The 21,860-nt window shown below is 40.9% G+C and overlaps 1 protein-coding gene across 1 annotated transcript; it reads right to left on the bottom strand.

The window, feature by feature from the left end:
- Window positions 1-3,292: 3,292 nt before the first annotated feature.
- LOC111581226 (aldehyde dehydrogenase, dimeric NADP-preferring-like) lies at window positions 3,293-21,533 on the bottom strand. Its single transcript, XM_023289326.3, has 10 exons — window positions 21,335-21,533; window positions 17,673-17,839; window positions 15,704-15,935; window positions 9,276-9,361; window positions 8,796-9,004; window positions 7,736-7,853; window positions 7,509-7,650; window positions 7,245-7,411; window positions 7,041-7,140; window positions 3,293-3,984 (listed from the first exon to the last, which is right to left on the bottom strand). Exons 2-10 carry the CDS (start codon window positions 17,826-17,828, stop codon window positions 3,665-3,667), a joined length of 1,530 nt encoding a protein of 509 aa, XP_023145094.1. The 5' UTR covers window positions 17,829-17,839; window positions 21,335-21,533; the 3' UTR covers window positions 3,293-3,664.
- Between the last annotated feature and the right edge of the window lie 327 nt (window positions 21,534-21,860).

The following is a 21,860-nucleotide window of genomic DNA, read 5'->3' on the forward strand; positions in this document are numbered from 1 at the left end:
TTCTTTTTGGCTCCAGAATGAGACTTCTTAGGCTGCAGAGATGAACATGTTCTAGCAGCTTTTATCAGGTACTTATCAGCAAAACTATTTTATAATGTTATCATAAAGTCATTTTGTGATGTGAGGCATTGCAAGTCTTTCCAGATGGGACCTTTAAAGTCACCATCAATGGTGCACCAGTAAATGTAGATAGAAAGCAAAAGCATTTGTTTTCCTGTGAAAGTCATGAACTTGTGTCCCTGACTTCTTTTATGCCCGAACAATATGACTGTACTGTTGTTATGCAACAGTTATTTAGGCCTGCAGGAACAACTGAAGGGAACCTGTTCAGAGGGAGGCAGACTGCTGAGAGGGCAGCTGTTTCCTTTTGCTGCTTTACAAGCTGAAGGCCTGGATATCCAAAGACCTATTAAGTGATAAAACTGTCAGTTGAGAGATTAGCAGAGCATCTCAGAGGAGTAGGGGGGCCTCGTGCTAATGGGGTGCTAGCTGAAATCACTCTAAAGAGATGTGCTATGTTTCTGTAACACTAGTGTGTAAATAGACAGTCACAACCGCATGACGTCAACATATAATTGAAAGAGGCAGACTATAGCCTGGGAGGCAAAATCTAATCTGTAAATCACTCCCTACACTGTTTGCTGTTGCTTGTTAAACCTCTTGCTGTGAGTGTATGATCAAAACTAAATGCCACTCAGATTAGTATCAACAGTTTTATCAATTTCTGTCACCTCTTATTTGAATTATAGAGAGATTTATGAGGAAAATCAACTTGAAACTATAAAAGTGATTGGAGCAACTTTATAGCTTTATAGAAAAGCCAATAAAATAGGAACATTGAGGGACTATATTTCCTGTGATGGCTCCATTACTACACTGCAGCTCTCTGCTGCCATCTGGTAGCCACACACAGTATGAGTCAGTATGCAACTGCACAACTTGGACAAAAACACATCTACAGTGCCATGAAAAAGTATTTGTCCCCTTCTCGAATTATTTTTTTTTTATATATTCCTCCACTTAAATGTTCAAGATCATCAAACAGATTTAAATATTAGACAAAAATAACCACGTAAACACAAAATACAATTTCTAATTAATGATTTAATGTTTTAAGGGAAAAAAGTTATCCAAACCTACCTACCTACATGAAAAAGTAATTGTCCCCCATGTTAAATCATGAATTAACTGTGGCAAATTACATTTTTTGGAAAGTGAATTTAATTTCACTGACCACACCTGAGCCTGATGACCTCCAGACCTGTTCAATCAAGAAATCACTTAAATAGAACCCGTCTGACTAAATGAAGTCAGCCAAAAGATCTCAGAAATCTGCAACAAAATGCAGCGATCCAAAGAAATTCAGGAACAGATGAGAAATAAAGTAATTGACATCTATCAGTCTAGAAAGGGTTACAAAGCCATTTCTAAAGCTTCAGGACTCCAGACAAATGGCTTTATCCACAAATGGAGAACACATGGAACAGTGGCGAACCTTCCCAGAAGTGGACCAACAACCAAAATGACCCTAAGAGCACAGAGACGACTCATCCAGGAAGTCACAAGGGGAACCCAAGACAACATCTAAAGAACTGCAGCCTCTCTTGCCTTAGTTAAGGTCTGTGTTCATGACTCAACAGGAAGGAAGAGACTGGGTAAAAATGTCATTCATGGCAGAGTTCCAAGGTGAAAACCACTGCTGACCAAAAAGAACATAAAGGCTCATCTTAATTTAGCAAACAAACATCTGAATGATCCCCAAGACTTTTGGGAGAATATTCTATGGACTGACGAGACGAAGGTTGAACTTTTTGTCTCGTTATATCTGGTGTAAAAGTAACACAGCATTTCAGAAAAAGAACATCATAGCAACAGTCCAACATTGTGGTGGTAGTGTGATGGTTTGAGGACCTGGACGACTTGCTGTGATTGACGGAACCACGAATTCTGCTCTCTACCAGAAAATCCTGAAGAAGAATGTTCGACCATCAGTTTATGATCTCAGGCTGAAGCGCACTTGGGTTCTGCAGCAGGACAACAATCCAAAGTCCAGCCAGTCGACTTCTGAATGGCTTAAAAAAACAGAATGAAGGTTTTGGAGTGGCGTAGTCAAAGTCCAGACTTGAATCCTATTGAAATGCTGGCATGACCTTTAAAAGGCTGTTCATGCTGGAAAACCTTCCAGTGTTGCTGAATTAATACAATTCTGCAAAGAAGAGTGAGCCAAAATATCTCCACAGAGATGTAAAAGGCTCATTGGCAGTTACAGAAAACACTTGATTTCAGTTGTTGCTGCTGAGGGTGGCCCAACCAGTTATTAGGTTTAGGGGGCAATTACTTTTCACACAGGGCCAGGTAGCTTTGAATTTTTTTTTCCTTAATAAAATCATCATTTAAAAATTGCATTTTGTGTTTACTTGGGTTATCTTCATCTGATATTTACATTTGTTTGATGCTCTTAATAAAGTGGAGAAAATGTACAAAAAAGAAGAATTTGAGAAAGGGGCAAATACTTTTTCACAGCACCGTATACTCTTGTACTGTTAGTACATATCATATTGTATCATGAAGGAACAATTGCCTTAACTTATAGTATCCCTTCAAAGGAGACAGTGACCAGTTTCTGGTCACAAATCCAAACGAACTATTTGCTTCTTTTGGAAGCATGGAGCTCTGCTGTTCTAGATTTTGCAGCTTTCTGTTAGGTTAGTTTAGGCAATGTTAAGTCAGGTTACATGGGGCAGTTCTTTCTGGTCTTTAGACCTGCGTAATGTTGGTTAGAATTTGGCATAATTTGAATAACAATTCTGACAAAATAACTTTGTTATATAAGTTGGGTCTCAGGTGTGTCTTCTATGTTGCTGGTTACACGTGTTATAATACAGTAAACACTATATGAACTTTAGAAGGTTAAACGTCCTGCAGCGACAATTGGCTAGTATTTATCTGATGTGCTAGTACTCAGTTTTTACAAGGTGAATGTTCATTTCAATGAAGGAAGGAAAATACGTCTTTAAAGCAAATCACTGCTTGAAAATAAAATGTAAAGGTTCCTCTGAATTAAAGATTTTTTAAAAATTTAAAAGCAGAGGGGTTGACCTGATAGCAGAATATGTACCCTGAGTGGGGTGTCCCTGGTTTGTTTCCCAGCAGGTCGAACTATTGACCTCATATTGTTCTTATTCCTCCATTTCCTGTCTCGTTTCTTTGCAACTGTCCAATAAAAGCTTCAAATTTCCCCTCAAAAAACAATTTTTAATGAAAAAGAAAGGTAAAATAAAATGAAATATGGTAACATATGAACAAACCTTTTAATTTTGGAACAAAAGCAAAATACATCATTTGTCTGCACAATACTGTAAGTCAGCTGTGGTATTTGCATTTATATAATATATCCTCAAAAAGTAAATGTTAATCCCTAATAATACAAAAAAAAGAAGGACAGAACTGTTTGTACAGTGTCAAACCTTGTTTGCTTCACTGCTGAATAAAGACATTTGATTCAAAACAGACACACAGAAAATAGAAGTTACATCAAAAGGTTATATCCTTTATCTTCAAAACATCTTATTATAAAACAAGATTCGGTGTGTATTTTGAGCCCAGAACTAATTGTAGCAGGCTCTTCTGTTATGTGGATCTTACAAAGGGAACCGTAGAGTCTCTAGAAGTAGTTATAGAAGCCTCTCCAGTACCAGCAGGTGCAGTTGAGGCCTGCAGCTATGAGCAGGATGACCATCAGGGTGACGAACAGGCCAAAGCCGATGACGGTGGCAGTGATGGCCCAGATCAGCGTCCTCTTGGACATGTCAATCAGAGGTGACTTAAGGGCCATGCGGACCCTGCGCGCCCGCCGGCGGTCCTGAGGAGGGTAGCGGGCCAGGTTCACACTCTCCATGGCCAGCTTACGGACCAGGCAGGCCCTCTGGTGGCTCAGCTGGTCGAAGGTGTGTTTGCCGTGATAGCGGCCCATACCACTCTGTCCTGGAGGGATGACACACAAGTGCAGTCAGTTTCCACATGAACATCAGTGCCAGTCAACCTGGGGAATGTGTCATCCTTTATACAAAAAGAACGCAGGACAAGAAAGATTTTTCTCTTTATGGAAATGGGATTTGTGAGCCTGTCTGACACCACAGAGTTTAATTTGGTCATTTAAAATATAGCCAGGTGTTTCTGTACTGTAGTACTTTAGACCCTTTCCAAAATGGGAACTTACCATTATCAAAAAGGGAGTATTATCCTATTGGTAATTGCAGTGGAAAAACTAATTAAAACCTACCACCAGCTCTACCAGCACTCATATAACATTAAGGTCATGTGAAGTTCATAAGATGTGCAATAAATCCATAAGATACAACAGTGTACAGTAAACACTACATGATAGAATACCGTTTCAGTATACTCAGCCATCCGTAAACTAAAAGAACTTTATGTTGCCCCTCATCTCCTTCTGTTGCTGTTTCAAACCATCAACTAGTCCATCCTCCTGTACTGCTCCACCTGCTTCTATAACATGCTCTCTGTTTCTAACAAAACCAAACTCATACGCATAACCACCACAGCCTCCAAAATAATCCGTCTTCCCACACCAAACCTCACAGAACTAAACAACAGGGCTACTACACGTACTGCAAACATAACAGAACAGGACATAACACACCCAGTGAACACATACCTCACCCCCCTCCCCTCAGGACGTAGATACAGAACACTGAGATGCAGAAGAGCACGACTAGGCAAGAGCTGGATCCCATGTGTTATAGCAAATCTTAACAAAAGGCCAAGGTGATTTGGCCAGAGTGAAAACTACACATGTTGAACAGTGATGTTGTAGAATGTGTGGTTTGTTTTTTTTTTTTTTTTTTTTTAATTAAGTGGAATGGTGCTGTGGAAAGAATTTCCCCACGGGGACAATGAAGTCTAAGTCTAAAAGTAAGTTTAGCACTTAACATACAAAAAAATCCCACATTTTGAGCACCTTATATTAACAATATAAGAGATGACAGATGTCTAAACTGCCTTTGGGATGTCCCTGCAAGTGAAACTTAACACTGGGCTAAGTCAGCACCACAGATAATTCATTCCCCTTCTTTCAGCTGTGAGCAGGTATTCCACTTTGTCTGGGCATAGCATATCTTCAGGTTTGTATTTTTTGACAAGGCTGTATTTTTACATGAAACTGTTGTCTCTAAGCTGTACCACTCAAACTGCAGTATTAACATAGGATCAAATGACTTGTAGTGATGGAACCGACAATGAATTGTTCTTCAAACACAGTTATCTCCAGCATTATAGAGTATTGTAGCATCTTTTAGATCATTGTTTTGGGTTGTGGGCTTCTCTCCTGCCACTACTCAGCACCAAACAGCAGACAGAGGGAGAGACAAGCTGGTGAACATAGTGGAGCAGATGTTGGTAAAGAGCCAGGTATTCTTTTTGAGATGCTGGTGGAACCCAGAAACACAGCTGGTATATTAATATGTTGTTACTTTGAGCTTCTCCTGCAATTACTGTCAAAGTGCCAAGTGCCAATATCCTTTAAAACAGCATCAAATGACATTTTTTAAAAAAAGAAAAAGCAAATCTTTTCATCTATGTTGCAAATATGTTTCCATCCCCTTATGTTCTGCATTTTTTAATGAAATGTATTCCTCAATCAAATCAGAGCATGTAATTCAGATGCATCATGTAATACCATGAAATGATCTTGTACACAGCCAATACTGTTTCTCTTTTTTGTTTTTTTTTTTTTTTGGCAGAACATGGTGGCATCGACATTACCAGGATGGAAATAAAATGGAAACAGGTCAAACATAACTAGCTTGTTATATATGACAACAAGCACCCCAAAATACAGTTTTCGATTAGATAAAACATAGAAAACAAACAATGTTTAATAAATAAATGAAATGTTGAATCAGTTATCAAAAGGATTAATGATTCCTTTCTGATGGCCTGATTGATCAATTCATCTCAACCATTCAAGTTCTTCTATTAACAAATGGACCTTCTGAATAGCAGCTTTTTGCTCCTGTCACATTTCTACTGACTTTGGGCTTATTTTTCACTGTAAAGTCCGGCACTTCTATGGAAACAGCACAACCATGTCGAAGTATTTATCATAAACATGGAATCATGTACAACAATTTTCCCAACTGCTCACAGGTGTTACCAGTATTGGGAAAAAACAATGGATCCACATGCTAAAGATAGGCTATTTGAATAGGCCTATTTACATTTGTACAGTCTCTACCAACTAGGCCAGGGGGGTCAAACTTATCTTAGTTCAGGGGCCACATTCACCCAGTTTGATCTCCAGTGGGCCGGACAAGTAAAATCATAACATAATAACCATAAAAGTTGTGGCAGTGCATCAACAATAGGGTTCCACCAAACCAAACTCTGTTGTACTGAAGCTGCTGATTCACATTACATTGGATAATGTTCAATGTCTTTAAATATTTTCACAGTAAAGATTCATTTTCATCACTGTAATTTTTACACTTTGCAAAGTCATCCTGTGTGAACACAGCCTGCAGTTCACCTGAAAACTCTCTGAATTTTCATCATGGTGACTGTTAGGGACAGCTAAGTCACTGATGGTTTCTCAGTTGTGCTGACGAGCGCAGAACCTTCTGTGTTTCTCAAGAATGGTGTACAGATGTTTCTGTTTTGTCTTTTGTTTGGGATTTTTTTGCATTGAGGCATGTTGAATAAAGTGATTTTGATGAAAGACCATGATTTCTCCTTCAGTACCATGCATAACGCATGATACGTTCACAAACCGACAGAAAGCTCATAAATCCAACAATCCTCTCTGTTTTTACATTTTCCCTGGGTTTTGGGATTCAGAAGATTAAAATGTGCATAGAGCCTGGAGGATAGAATCTCCTAGAGTGCATGTCTTTGATCTACATAAGATAACTAGAGGTGAGGTAGGGTCCACTGTCTAGCAGCTGAAACCAGTTTGTTTGATTCCCTGATGGTGAAGTTTTCCTAAAGCATGCACACTATAATACAGCTTGGATTATTCTTACCAACACCACCAAACGGCAGAGAGCTGACTGTGTAGTGCATCATGACGTCATTTACTGTCACTCCTCCACTCGTAGTCTCCTCAATCATCTTTTTGACTGCCTTTAGGAGTCATGAGGAAAACAACAGACAAAAAGACAATCCATGAGGAAGAGCTTAAAAGAGTAAAACCTGCTGGAGGATCTCTCCTCTCTGCTGCATCTCACCTTCTTGTCAGTGCAAAAGATGTAGAGAGCCAGCGGTTTCTCTCTCTCATTGATGAAGTTGATGGCGTCATCCATGTCACTGACAGTAACTATGGGCAGCAGAGGGCCGAAGATCTCCTCCTGCATCAGCCTGGACTGGGGGGGAACATCCTTCAGCACGGTCGGAGCTTTAGTTGCAACAACAGTGTTCATTTAGACAGAATTATAGACCAGACTTGTTTGTCTAATTCACATGGATAAGGCAATAAGAATCTATCTTCCTACCAATGTAGCGCTGTGAGGAGTCACTCTGTCCTCCCACCACAGGAGTGTAACCCTCCATCAGACCCATGATCCTGTTGAAGTGACGCTGGTTGATGATTCGGCCATAGTCAGGTGAGCATTTGGGATCGGCACCATAAAATTCCTGCGATGGATCGAGAAGGTTCTGATAAAGTATCACACTGAAGTTTCACCTAAATATACAGGTCGGAGTACAGCTGAACTGTTACCAGTAGAGTCTGTCGGATGCACTCCACCACCCGGCCCTGGATGCAGGGCTCACACAGGATGTAGTCTGGAGCGATGCACGTCTGGCCGCAGTTGACAAACTTTCCCCATGTGATACGACTGCACACAAACCAGGAAGGCAGGAGCACAAATATACATGGCTCAGTTACACTCTATCTGATGAGCAATGTGAATGTTTCCGTGTTTCAGGACTTTACAGAAGTCACATTAAGCTGTACTGTGTATGTGTAGCTATACAATAAGAATGCACTAACTTGTGACAGATTTATTAGCGCATTCACCCACAGCTGAAGGCTTATACTAATAGTTTCTGTTTTCTACCCCACTACATTCACTCCCCTTTCATGAAACAAAAGAAAACGACTCGGAGCTTGGAAGATTTTCTTGGTTGCACTGTAATGGTGAAAACAGTGATTGTGATTCCAGAAACATGTGTCCCTGCAGACTACATAAAAGGTAAGAAATCAGGTTTGAAGTGCATGCACTCACACCCCAAAGTAAGGAAGTATTGTTCCCATGTTATTAGTATCTGAAAATGGTTTAAAATGGCTTTCCAACACTTACAGTCTGTCAAATGTGATTCAGAATGGGCTAGTGTCATTCACAACAGGAGCTTGTATTCAAGCTGTGCTATTAAGCTACAAATTGCTACTTGCATTGTTTCCATCTCTTTTCCAAATGTCTCAGTGACTTTAGATTTTTTAACTTCCAGGCAGTCACTGGTTTCTATGGCAATGTAACTCATCACAGTGCCCGTATTGTCATGGTAACATGGATTGGTATTGTATTTCATGTAATTTAATGCTACTCCAACATCTCAAAATTGGCAAGATTAGGTTCAGTGAAGACTGATGTTCAACAGCTTCATGTCTGACAAAAATAATGGCAACAAATTCTAACAAATTCTTAATCAGATTACGGAACCTCCACATGTCACCAGTTTTAAACTCTCCTTTCAGCAGCTTGAGGCCTGTAATTCAGTTTATTTCAGTGCCTGTGTATGACTGCTGGTGATGTTGACTATTCTAATGAGTGAGTTACCGGCAGGCGATTCGGACGTCACAGTCCTTGTCGATGTAGCAGGGGCTCTTCCCTCCCAGCTCCAGCGTCACTGGGGTGAGGTGGCGAGCTGCAGCCTCCATCACCACTTTACCTACTGAGCTGCTGCCTGTGTAAAAGACATGGTCAAACCTGAGCCTCAGCAGCTCCTGGGTCTCTGACACTCCCCCTGTGACCACTGGGTACAGATCCTGGAAAAAAAATAACAAAAAAAACAGCACAAATGTATTATTTTATATTTTTTGTCCACAATAAGTACAAGGTAGGTGACAAAAATGTCAAGCATGGTTGAAAATGACGCGCATTGAGGATGACGTTAACAACTTGAGTCATAATGGAGTCCCATCATGAAGTGACCACTTGGCATTGGACTCAGAAATATCTGTCATGTCCTGTATTGTGTTGGTACATTACGGCTGCTCTCCCCAACTTTATTCCAACAATAGCAGCTGGTGTTCAGACCTTGTCTAGATAGCGAGGCAGCAGCGCCCGGAGGAGGAGGGACGAGTACTCGCTGAGCTCTGATGGCTTCACCACAGCTGCATTTCCTACAGAGAGAGAACACGGGTTTCTGTGAATGGGATGAGATCACTGAATGACGCACAGCTGACAAGTAGGAGGGTGAGAATGTAGAGATAGGAGGCAAGTCAAGTGAGGTCTGAACAGCAGAACAGCAGGGTATTTCTCTCATTAGTTTTCTCAAAACTGTGCTGCAAAATATAAATTTAACTAACATGCATGTCAAAGAGTTTAACTACAGAGGTAGAGGTAAAAAAGAAAAAGTTTCCAGGCTGAATGACAAACTGTAAGAGATAGCTTAATTTGGTGTATTTTTAAGATGATACTTTGACTAAAATTATATAGATGCTCACCTGCCCACCACTTCACCAACATCACATGTAAAGCAGTCACCTACGTTACTGTAGCTGAAGTTACTGTAAGTTAACATCAGACTGTAATCTCTGATATAAACATGTTCTAACATTTGGCTTTAAAGTTGTTCTGTAAATCTCAAGTTACGTTTCCTAACTTTGTGCTCACACTAATACTAAATCAGGTTTGTCAGTGCCATAAATTAGTTAACTGTTAGCTGTAGCTAAGTGTCCTGCAGGTCACAGCTGATCAATCATAATGGTTCAATCATAACAGCTCAATAACTGCTGTCTCGAGGTGCAGTTCATTAATGATCAGCTGATAGAAATGAAAATACGTCCCTCCACAGAACTCTGTTACTGATGAATGTTGATCTCTCAGTTTGGTGAATGAAGAACAGTTCAGTTCTGAGTTAATATCTCTGTTCTTTGCTTAAGACATTTTTTTCTCTACAATACTGTATGGTCAGATAACTGTGTGGAGCTCATGTTAATGCTAATGATACATTAGAATAAAAACAATAAACTTTATTGTCCATCTAAGGCAGTAAAATGTTATTGGGCCTCAACCAGGAAAACAAACATTTCCATAAGATTACAAAATAGAACAAAAACACAACACTCTGTTGTGTTCCATTCATATCCTGATGTGTTCACTCTCATATTTAATGTTCCAGCAGCTGGAATGAAAGAACTTTGTAGATCTTTTCCTCACTGTTAGTGTCTTTTCCTTCCAGTCTTGGTCTGGATCGTTGGGAACATCTAGTCTGATGGACTGAGAGCTCCAAAGAACATGAACATCCAGCTGTGGCTTTCTGAAGAGTCATCTCTCCTTCATCACTGTGAGGAAGAGCAGCACTGATGTCCTCCTCATCCTCCCAGTAATAACAATAATGCAGCAGATTCAGCTCCTGTCTTCATAATACAGCTTGTCTTGTGTCTGTTCAGTTTTTACACTTCACTGCCAGCAACACATTATTTATTTCATCCATTTATTATATGTGTTTACATATCTTTACAGTTCACAACTGGTAAATGATGCAGTTTTTAAATGTGCAATAAAGGAAATAATGAAGCTCTTGACCTGAATGTGTTGATTTTTTAATGCTGCATATCTGCTATAAATAATGACAACATGTACTCTGTATTATCATTATGCTACAAAAGCAGAGATGAAGTTAAAGGTGATAAATGGAACCTGTGAATACCAAGAACAGAGAATAATAAACTGCTGAGAGTTGGTCTGTCCTTCTGTAAGTGAAAGCTAAACAGGAAGTGGTTCACTGAGGATGTCGTCCATTCAGTCTCCTTCTTCACAACCAGATGAAGTTTTCCTTCTCTTGGCTTCACTCAGAAGATTCTCACAGTGAATATGAGACACCTGAGATGAAGACAGACGTCACAGTATTAGCATCAACAGCAGAGGTTCATTTTAAAGTGACCCTGGAAAGATTTCCTATTTCATATACACTATATTGCCAAAAGTATTCACTCACTCATCCAAATAATCAGAATCAGGTGTTCCAATCACTTCCATGGCTACAGATGTATAAAATCAAGCATCTAGGCATGCAGACTGCTTTTACAAACATTTGTGAAAGAATGGGTCGCTCTCAGGAGATCAGTGAATTCCAGTGTGGAACTGTGATAGGATGCCACCTGTACAACAAATCCAGTCGTGACATTTCCTCGCTCCTAAATATTCAACAGTCAACTGTCAGCTGTATTATAAGAAAGTGGAAGTGTGTGGGAACGACAGCAACTCAGCCACCAAGTGGTAGGCCACGTAAACTGACGGAGCAGGGTCAGCGGATGCTGAGGTGCATAGTGCCAAGAGGTCACCAACTTTCTGCAGAGTCAATCGCTACAGACCTTCAAACTTCATGTGGCCTTCAGATTAGCTCAAGAACAGTGCTTCAGCAGAGAGCTTCATGGAATGGGTTTCCATGGCCGAGCAGCTGCATCCAAGCCATACATCACCAAGTGCAATGCAAAGCGTCAGATGCAGTGGTGTAAAGCACGCTGCGACTGGACTCTAGAGCAGTGGAGATGCGTTCTCTGGAGTGACGAATCACGCTTCTCCATCTGGCAATCTGATGGATGAGTCTGGGTTTGGCGGTTGTCAGGAGAACCATACTTGTCGGACTGCATTGTGCCAAGTGTACAGTTTGGTGGAGGGGGGATTATGGTGTGGGGTTGTTTTTCAGGAGATGGGTTTGGCCCCTTAGTTCCAGTGAAAGGAACTCTGAATGCTTCAGCATACCAAGACATTTTGGACAATTCCATGCTCCCAACTTTGTGGGAACAGTTTGGAGCTGGCCCCTTCCTCTTCCAACATGACTGTGCACCAGTGCACAAAGCAAGGTCCATAAAGACATGAATGACAGAGTCTGGTGTGGATGAACCTGACTGGCCTGCACAGAGTCCTGACCTCAACCCGATAGAACACCTTTGGGATGAATTAGAGCGGAGACTGAGAGCCAGACCTTCTAGTCCAACATCAGTGTGTGACCTCACAAATGCACTTCTGGAAGAATGGTCAAAAATTCCCATAAACACACTCCTAAACCTTGTGGACAGCCTTCCCAGAAGAGTTGAAGCTGTTCTAGCTGCAAAGGGTGGACCGATGTCATATTGAACCCTATGGATTAGGAATGGGATGTCACTTACGTTCATATGCGAGTCAAGGCAGGTGAGCGAATACTTTTGGCAATATAGTGTAGTTTTCCAAGCACTGAATGACAGAAAGGCCCGTAGTCACTTCAGCTTTAGAGGAGAGGATTTTATTATCCAGCTCATCTGTGCTGCAATGTAAATGTAATACCCGTAGTGTTCATCATTACTTTGATCATATTCTGGGAGTTTATTTTTCATTTTTCATCATGTGAATCAGTCATTAAACAATGTTAACGACTAGAGAGTATATTTACTGTTTTCTCCAGTTTAACTTCAGAGACTCAGCAGATATTCAAGACTACTGACAACACAGAGCCTTAACCTTACTGTTTTAATCACATTTAGGTTTTCTAAACGTTACATTAATGTGAACCAGAGTCTCCACTGACAGTTTTAACTAAATCTACCACATTACAGTAACACAACACACTTCAGCTGTTTACATGACACACAACACAAACATCGTTAGCTTAATGCTACGTTAGCTTTAATCAGGCTACGACGGAGCAGCTAGCTCGGTTAGCATCGCTAACATTAAATATTTACTGGATGCTAACTCTCTTCTCTGGTCGACACACACAGAAATAAACTCCACCAACATCTGGAATGCATGGCACACATTATATCTGACACTAAAGCTGCACATAAAGTGCAGTAAAACCGGCACCGTTAGAAAAATAAACACTTACCGAACTGTCAGAGTCCTTTCAGTGTCTGCTGGTAGAATCAGCCGAAGGTAGAAAACTGGTAAAACAAGCCATCAGGCAGAAAAACTATCTGTGGAAAATGTTCTGCTGCTTCACGATAAATAAACCAACAGTGATCATGTCAGAGTTAATCCCACCGAGAAAAGCAGAGTTTACTGTGAACGAGCTTCTCGGCTGCCCTCCTCCAGAGGACCTGTCAATCACTCCAGACCAGACTGTCAGTCAAGTAGCCACGCCCCCTCGCTCTGCAAAACTTTCACGCTCTATATAAAATTCAGTATTGAGCTCGCGTTTTGACCATAACAGCTAACGGGGGAAAAAAATCCTGAGCAGTTGAAGAACAGTCTATCAAATTTTTGTTTTCCACGTGATGAATTGGGGTCTATGACGCCAGAGCTTTTTGGAGCCAGCCCTAGTGGACGGTGTGATATTGCAAGTTTTTGACACTTCCGGGTAGGCTTCATTTTTGGAGCCAAGCGCTACGTGCATCTTTATTATCTTTATTATACAGTCTATGAGAAAAACCTGGTCCCGACCAGGTTAGGTTCATAGACTCTGTTACTATGGTAACTGACTGAGAGCTTAAGTTACCTCTCTCTCTGTGAAACAGGCTAGAGTTACCCCTCTTTCTCTAGTTTGAGTTATCTCCCTTTTTGAAACGGAAAATTCAGAGTTTCCCTCATTTCAGGGTTTACAGACTCAGAGTTTTCACTAAACCTACTTTGTGAAACGGACCCCAGGTCTTTTACCTTGTTAACACATCCATATATTTTTCTATACGCCAGAAGACACATAATGAGTGAAGTAAGCGGTCAACACCATGACTGTTTCTATCTTGAAGCTACTGATGACAGTCTCAACACAGATTCACATCTCCACCATTTCATATGTAATAAAGTTAACAAAACAATCCTTTAAACTTGCAGGGTGAGACTTTCTGCATCATTATTCTTCTGAGTCAGCCTCTGCTTTGAACATGTATATAATGCAATGTGTATAATGTTACAACTTGTATTGCGTACCATAGAGTAGTTTCACTGTGTCAGAGAGCTGGTGTGCCGAGCTGCAGGGAGTGTGGAGGGTTGGGTGAAGAGAGAGGTGGGAACTTCATTTTAGAGGAGGCAACTGTGTTGGGTTGCAGCTGATCCATTTCAGGGCAGGAACAGGATTACGTTTTTTAAAATTTGATATGCAGAGGTGAGTTTTAAGGGTTTACTCCACAGCTGGGGGGCTGTGGCTCAGGTGTTAGAGCAGGTCGTCTGATGATTGAAGGGTTGGCGGTTCAATTCCCGCTCTGTCTTAATCATGTGCTGTTGTGTCCTTGGGCAAGACACTTTACCCACCTTGCCTCCAGTGCTGCTACTCACACTGGAGTGTGAATGTTGGTGGTGATCAGAGGGGCTGTAGGTGCAGATTGGCAGCCACGCTTCCATCAGTCTGCCCCAGGGCAGCTGTGGCTACAAATGTAGTTTACCACCACTGAGTGAGAATGCGTGAGTGAATGAATAATGGATTCATTGTGAAGTGCCTTGAAAAGCGCTATATAAATCTAATCTGTTATTAACTGGAGAAGGATTTTAAGACAGTTATTGGATTTTGCCTTGGTATGACAGCTGTTCTGTCAAAATTGGCAAAGTATACCTTAAAAAATATATATGTATTACTTAGTCAAAAAAGGTAAAATGGCTTAAAATGTTATCTCTTATTCAATCACAAGTTTCTTAAATGGTTTAATATGTCTGGATTTCCCAGTAAAGCCTCTAGGCAGCAGCAGCAACCCTTAGAACCAAATAATCAACATTTTTTTTATGTTAAACAATTTACATACACCTAAAAAGGGTTATGACCTTTTGTCCCCAGTTGCTGAGTTGGATAACTAAACAGATACATTAAATGAACTTGTTTCGTCCATTGCTGATCTATGATTGATTAGATCTGTTTTATTATGAAAAAATGTACACTACCGTTCAAAAGTTTGGGGTGACACAGGCAATTTCATGTTTTCCATTAAAACTCACACTTTTATTCATGTGCTAACACAATTGCACAAGTGTTTTCTAATCATCAATTAGCCTTTCAACACCATTAGCTAACACAATGTAGCATTAGAACACAGGAGTGATGGTTGCTGGAAATGTTCCTCTGTACCTCTATGGAGATATTCCATTAAAAACCAGCCGTTTTCAGCTAGAATAATAATTTACCACATTAACAACGTCTAGACTGGATTTATCATTCATTTGATGTTATCGTCATTGAAAAAAATGCCTTTTTTACAAAAATAAGGGCATTTCTAAGTGACCCCACACTTTCGAACAGTAGTGTATCTAATAAAGGTATTTTGTTTTTCTACAAAAAATCCCAAGAAAAAAAGGTTCTTGTGTTATGTAGAGTTAAATACTCTATATACAGACTGCAAATGGATGATATCTGTCAATCTTTTGTTGGTGTTGTTGCACATTAGCACAATAGCCCATTTTGATTAACACATAAACTTTGAGAACCTCACAGAATCCCCAGTGTAGCTGCTGCAAGCTTTAGCCTGAGCAGAAGTCATTTCTGTGGTCACTTCAGACTGCCAGTATCTCAGTCCTCAGGGGTATAAGCAGTTATTGGAGACAGAAAAGCTCCTTACCTGCAGCAATAGCTCCAACCAGCGGCTGGAGGGTGACAGCCCAGGGGTAATTCCAGGCCCCAATGATGAGCACCACTCCCAGGGGCTCTGGCTGGATGTAAACCTCATCTCTGAGTGTGAGAAGGTTCCTCTCTACCGACCGAGGAGCTGCCCACTCTGCCAGCTTATCTATGGCCAGCTTGATCTCATTCTCAATGCCGATCAGTTCCAACAGGGGTGTGTCATACTGGCTCTGTGGGAAACCCAGCATGCTGTTAGCCAGGCAAGCAAGAGCCTATATATATACAGGACCGTGCAAAAGTACTTACCCCCCTACAGATATCTTCTATTTGTGCATATCTCTCACACTTAAACGTTTCAGATCATCAAACTAATATTTACATATTCATTGAATGTAAATAGACAGAGGTAACACACAAAATACAAAATGCAGTTTTTAAATTAGGGTTTATTGAAGATTTATGGACAACCTATATCACCCCTATCAAAAAGTAATTGCCCCTCTAAACCTAGTAACCGGTTGGAGCCTTGGCAGCAACAACTGTAGTTAAATGTTTGTGGTAGCTTGTGATCAGTCTTTTACATCACCATGGAGGAATTCTGGTCCACTCTTCTCAGCAGAATAGTCTTAATTCAGCCACATTAGATGTTTTTTTGTCATGGACAGTGGTTGCCCCCTCCCGCTCCTGTGCTGCAGATCATCTCATCACCCTGCTGCAATAAAGACCGGCTCCGCACTGCATTCAGTGTCGGAGCCTACTGACTGTCTGGGTACTCACTGACACTCGGATCACGAACGTGGAAGACCTGGAGCAGCCTGCCGTGTCCCTAGGAAGCCTCCGGACAGAGGACCTAGAATTCCCCGTGGAAGCCGTCCCCCAGATTGGGGAAGTGGATCCCCGGCCTGCTCCAGCCTACCTGGCCCCGCTCCCCGAGGAGGACTTGGCGTCTCCCCTGGCCACCGCAGCCGCGCTCCCCCAGGAGTCGAGCGCCGGCGCGAGCCTCTCACGACTGCCGCTCCCCTGGAGCCTGCCTTTCCGCCCTCCCACACCCTTAGTGAGTTTTTGGCCTGAGTGGCATTAGTGTTTTGTGTGTGTTTGTTAAAATAAAATCAATTGGATTATAATCCGCCTGCCGACTGCTCTGTCAAGCTCTTGCTTTGGGCTCGAAACCTCCCCATACCGTGACATTTTTTAATCATGAACTTTGAAGGTCTTGTTACAGCATCTCAATTGGATTCAAGTCTGGACTTTGACTCGGCCACTCCAGAACCTTAATTTTTTTCTTTTTGAGCCACTCAGAGGTGAACTTGCTTGTTTGCTTTGGGTCATTGTCATACTGCAGAATCCATTTGTGTCTGAGCTTTAGGTCATTAACATATGGTGGATATCGACATACTCTTGGAGAAATGTTGGTCGTTGGTCCACTTCTGGGAAGGTTCACCACTGTTCCATGTTTCTCCATTTGTGGATAATGTCTCTCACTGTGGTTCTCTGGAGTCCCAGAGTCTTAATAATGCCTTTTTAGCTCTTTCCAGATTGATAAATATCAGTGACTTTGTTTTATCATTGATTCTTGAATCCCTTTAGAACGTGGCATCATGTGCTGCTTTTTGAGACCTTTTAGCTACTTCACAATACCAGACAGGTTCTATTTAGTGATGTTTAGATTCATCAAGCCTGGCAGTAACCATGTATGAGTGTGGCTGGTGAAACTGAACCCAACTGCCAGATGAATTTGGTCATTTGGTAGATTGGTAGCGACAGCATTTTACCTTAATAAAATCATCATTTTAAAACTGCATTTTGAGTTTTCTTGGGTTGTCTTTGTCCTAAGTTAAAATTAGTTTGGTGATCTGAAACATTTAAGTCATTTAAGACAAATGTGCAAAAATAGAAGATTTGTGTACATACAGTATACTGTATATTGAAGGATCTTTTCTGCAGCAGCTTCCTGTGTGTCCGCTCACCCTGTTGATGTCCTGTTTGAGAGCAGTGCAGATCTCTGTCTCTTTCTCAGTGATCATCCTCTGCAGGGCATGAAGCTGTTGCAGTCTGAACTCCACAGGCCGAGTCCTGCCACTCAGGAAGGCCTCCTTGGCCCTCTGCACCACCTGCCTCTCCATATAGACACCTACTGCAGGAGCAGCGACAAACCATAGTCCATCATATGCTGAATGACACACTTAAATGTTCAAAAAAACTTTTTTAAGCCCAAGCATTTTTGGAACATGTATATAATATAGCTGATACAATAGCATTCAGATAGACCTGTGAATAATAGTCTTGTTCAACACAGGTCTATAGAATGATAACACAAGCAATTTTGGAACTGTTTTGTACTGAAAAGTAGCCTACAACGCACTGAAGCAAAGTAGGTACTGTGATAAGATCTTGTCAGAAATATTTACCAACTTTAAACTTTCCAGTAGGTATTTAAATAGTAAACACAGATAGTTTGACCAAGTGAACACAAATAATCACTACAGACACTAAAAGAAGAAACTCTAGTATAAAAATTGATTATGTACTGAACCACTGAAAATGTAACTAATTAGACATTTATTTCCACAATGTGTTGGTTAAATCTGCTCATCAAAAGTTGCAAGTACACCTGTATGTGTGTAAGTGTGAAGGTGTATTTCAGAATTCGTCTCCTGTAGTAATTGTCAGTTCATTCATTTTACTTTATGTAATGTGGCATTGCTGTTCAGTTGTGTTGTGACATTCACATGCTGTCTACAATAACAGTCGTGACAAATACCACGTGTCATCTGACTACAGAACACAGGATGCCTTTATTTTCAAATTGTAAAAGTGTATGTTATTTTGGTACACACTATTGCCTTAAATACATTTCTAAATAAAGGGAAACTGACTGTAGCTCACAAGGACCTGGAAATACTGATCCATGCATTTATTAGCTCCTGGCTGTACAACTGTAACTCCCTGTATATGAGGCTGACCCAGTCCTGATTAAAGTTAGTTCAGAACGCAGCTGTCAGCTCTGCTACTCATGGTTCATTTGCACTGGTTACCAGTAAAATACAGAATTTAGACTGAAGTTTTACTTTTTGTTTTTAGGGCTCATAATAGTTTAAGTCCTTTAGCTGTTTTCTGTCTCTAGACCCCTTAAGTCATTGTTACAATTTGTGCCTCAAAACCAAAGTTAAAACGGCGTTCTTCCACTCCACTGTATAATTTTGTGGGGCGATAACCCTTAATTTAGGTAAATTTATACTATACAGTATCCAACACAAGTGACTATATTTCTGTGCAATATCACTTAAATGTCAAATAAATTTCATCTTCTGAAATGAAACCAAATACTTTATAAAGACTGTATTGAAAATACAGGCCCCAAAGTACAGGGTGACCCTAATGTCTGGACTCAGGAAATCTCATTAACTAATATATTTTGCCTCCACAGATGAAATATGGCTTTGTCAAAAGAAGAAAGAGTTGAACTGGTACTTCTTAGTGGACGTGAAGGATGGACATATGGAAAGACAGCAGATGAATTTAATGCATGTCAGCCAAAGAGGATTCCACTTGGCTTTTCCACAGTGGTGAAATTGGTTATAAAGTTTAAAGAAACGGGCAGTGTTATGGACAAACCCCGTTCTGGACGACCAAATGTATCAGTCCAAACTAAAGAATTGATCATGGCTAAAATTCATGCTAGCCCCAAAAAATCACTTCCCTAACCCTAACCCTATCTTTGCATATGTCTATCCTTCACGTCCACTGAGAAGTAACAGTTCAACTCTTTCTTCTTTCAACAAAGCCATATTTTATCTGTGGAGGCAAGAGTGGTATGGAGATGACAACTCCCATTCACCGGATCCTCAGGTGGCAGATAGAGGAATGGCCCTCAGATATGATGGTTAGCTGCGAATAGCAGTCCCGGACCAAATTGTGGGTTGCCCTTTGGCAAGGCATAGCACCCGCCTGCCATCCGTTGCAGGGTTACACGAAGATCCATTAGGGAAGCAGGAATAGTGATAGCATTGGTGAGTGAATATTGATAGACACCTGTTTCTGTCACTGATGCCTGTTTGTTAAGCGGATGAACTGCAAAGAGTCAACGGTTAGGAAACTCTGCCCCCTTCACTGGGTAACTGCTCCTGTGATAGTCTTGGCAAGTCGTTACAGTATTTATGCTACTAGAAATTCATGATGAATTCAGATTACAGTTGATGCTGGACAGAGGGAGCTGGATGAAGATCTTTATTCATGTCACTGATTCCACCGGATGCACTTGACTGACTGAGAGGCAAGAAAATGACAGTTAATGAGATTTCCTATGTGTCCAGACTTTAGGGACACCCTGTATAACCTCAGTGTAGCAAAAGTGAATACACCTGTGATCACTGACACAAAACTGACTACACCTGTGAGCTTAATATTTAGTGTGATTGCATGAATATAGTAATAAAAGGAGCAGACCTGTGTCTATCTGCATGTCTGCATACAGGGAGGAATTAAAAGTTAGTGGGAACACAGTTCCAGCAGCGATCAGGAGGTACAAAATGAATCATAGCACGACTAATTAGAACCTCAGTGGCTGTCCTCCTAAAATGATGCCACAGACCATGTACTACTTGTGCAATCCAGCTCTGAAAAGCAGATGGACAAATGTTTCAGACTTGGCAAAGGGGTGATGAATGGAAATCAGAGTTTACGTGAAGCTCACACTGTGTGAAGGACATTACATAACATGAACCTCTACAGATAGCATCAAAGAAGATAACTCTTGTGATTTGGCACAAAACTGCAAAATCAGACTTTGCTAAAGAACATGAAAAGTAGCCTAATGAATACCGGGAGTAACTTCTTTGGTCAGATGAGACCAAGATAAATTTGTAGAGCTCAGATGGTGACCAGCATGCTTGGTGTGAAGCAGGTCAGGACCACCACGGTGAATACAAAATCCCGACAGCGAAGCGTGGATATGGGGGCTGCCATGAGGGCGAAAGGTGTTGGAGGTGACATTTACACACAGTATCACGAATGACTGTTCATATACCAAAAACTAGCTGAAAAGATGGCTTCTAGTCTGCAGAAGCTTGGCAGGAGATGAATATTCCAGCATGAAAATGATTCAAAGCATACTGACAATATCACAAAAGAGTTTCTGAAGAAGAACAAAGTAAAACTATGGCCTGAACAGTATGTCACCTGACCTGAATCCAGTAGATCAACGTTAGGGTGTTAGTTCCTTCTACACTCTGTATTTTAATATAGGAAATCTAAACTGTTAACATTTAATTTGACATAAAATTTGATGAATTCCCTATTGTTCAACTTAGAAGTAACGCAATTACTGTATGGTGATAATTTGACATTTAATTAAAACTGCAAACGTGTACTCACTTTAATTACTGGCTGTATAAAATATTATAGGAATTAAAATAAAAAATCTGTTAAATGTGTGTAATTAGTAATAAGCTATTGAAGGGTGTACATTTTATTAGTGGAACTTGTTAGCTCAGATATTTCTTTGTTGGAAAGCATGTGGCATTTATATACTTTTTTTTTTTTTTTTTTTTTAAGCAGATTGATAACGAAGTGAGCCAATATATCGACAACACAAACACGTGGATAATCAATAAAAAAGCTGTAAACTTACTGCAGTCCAGAGGAGCTCAGCTCAAACAAACATCCAACGTATTGTCTACCAGATATGATGTGGACAGTCCGTCTGTGCTCTGCTCTCAGGTTCAGATGTCCACGATCACCGACTGACCGACGCTCATTGTGCTCGGAGCGTCAGTCCGCTGCTCTGGGATCAGTTTACCGGAGGAGCTGCGCACTGTGACCGCAGCTTCATTCACACACTGGGACCCTTGATAACATCTCAGCCCCCACACTCAACCCCAAACACACACATGAACAGACGGTTCCGCTCCCTAATGAAGCCTAGAGCCCTGCTGCTGTAGCTCAGGTTGTGTTTCTTCTTTTACAGCTTTTAGTTGAGCTGTTTTTGGACTCCGTAAAAGGTAATGTGTCTTAATAACAGCCTACTACTTACAGCAGTCAGCTCATGTATTACAATAACCTTGAATCTTGCCAATATGCTCATTAGGGTGATGACTTTTTGACTTTTTTTTTCTCAAAAATTATTTCCTGTAGCACTAATGAATGAACTTTTGCCT

This window comes from Amphiprion ocellaris, chromosome 7, assembly GCF_022539595.1.
Source record: "Amphiprion ocellaris isolate individual 3 ecotype Okinawa chromosome 7, ASM2253959v1, whole genome shotgun sequence".
Lineage (NCBI taxonomy): Eukaryota > Metazoa > Chordata > Actinopteri > Pomacentridae > Amphiprion > Amphiprion ocellaris.

What these genes read in the sequence shown, in the direction of transcription:
- LOC111581226 (XM_023289326.3), bottom strand. Translation starts at nt 17,828, where the DNA reads ATGGAGAGGCAGGTGGTGCAGAGGGCCAAGGAGGCCTTCCTGAGTGGC. An exon ending in GGTTGGAGCTATTGCTGCAG is followed by an intron (nt 9,362 to 15,703) that starts GTAAGGAGCTTT and finishes CTCTCTCTGTAG; the next exon opens with GAAATGCAGCTGTGGTGAAG. An exon ending in GCATCCGACAGACTCTACTG is followed by an intron (nt 7,651 to 7,735) that starts GTAACAGTTCAG and finishes GATCCATCGCAG; the next exon opens with GAATTTTATGGTGCCGATCC.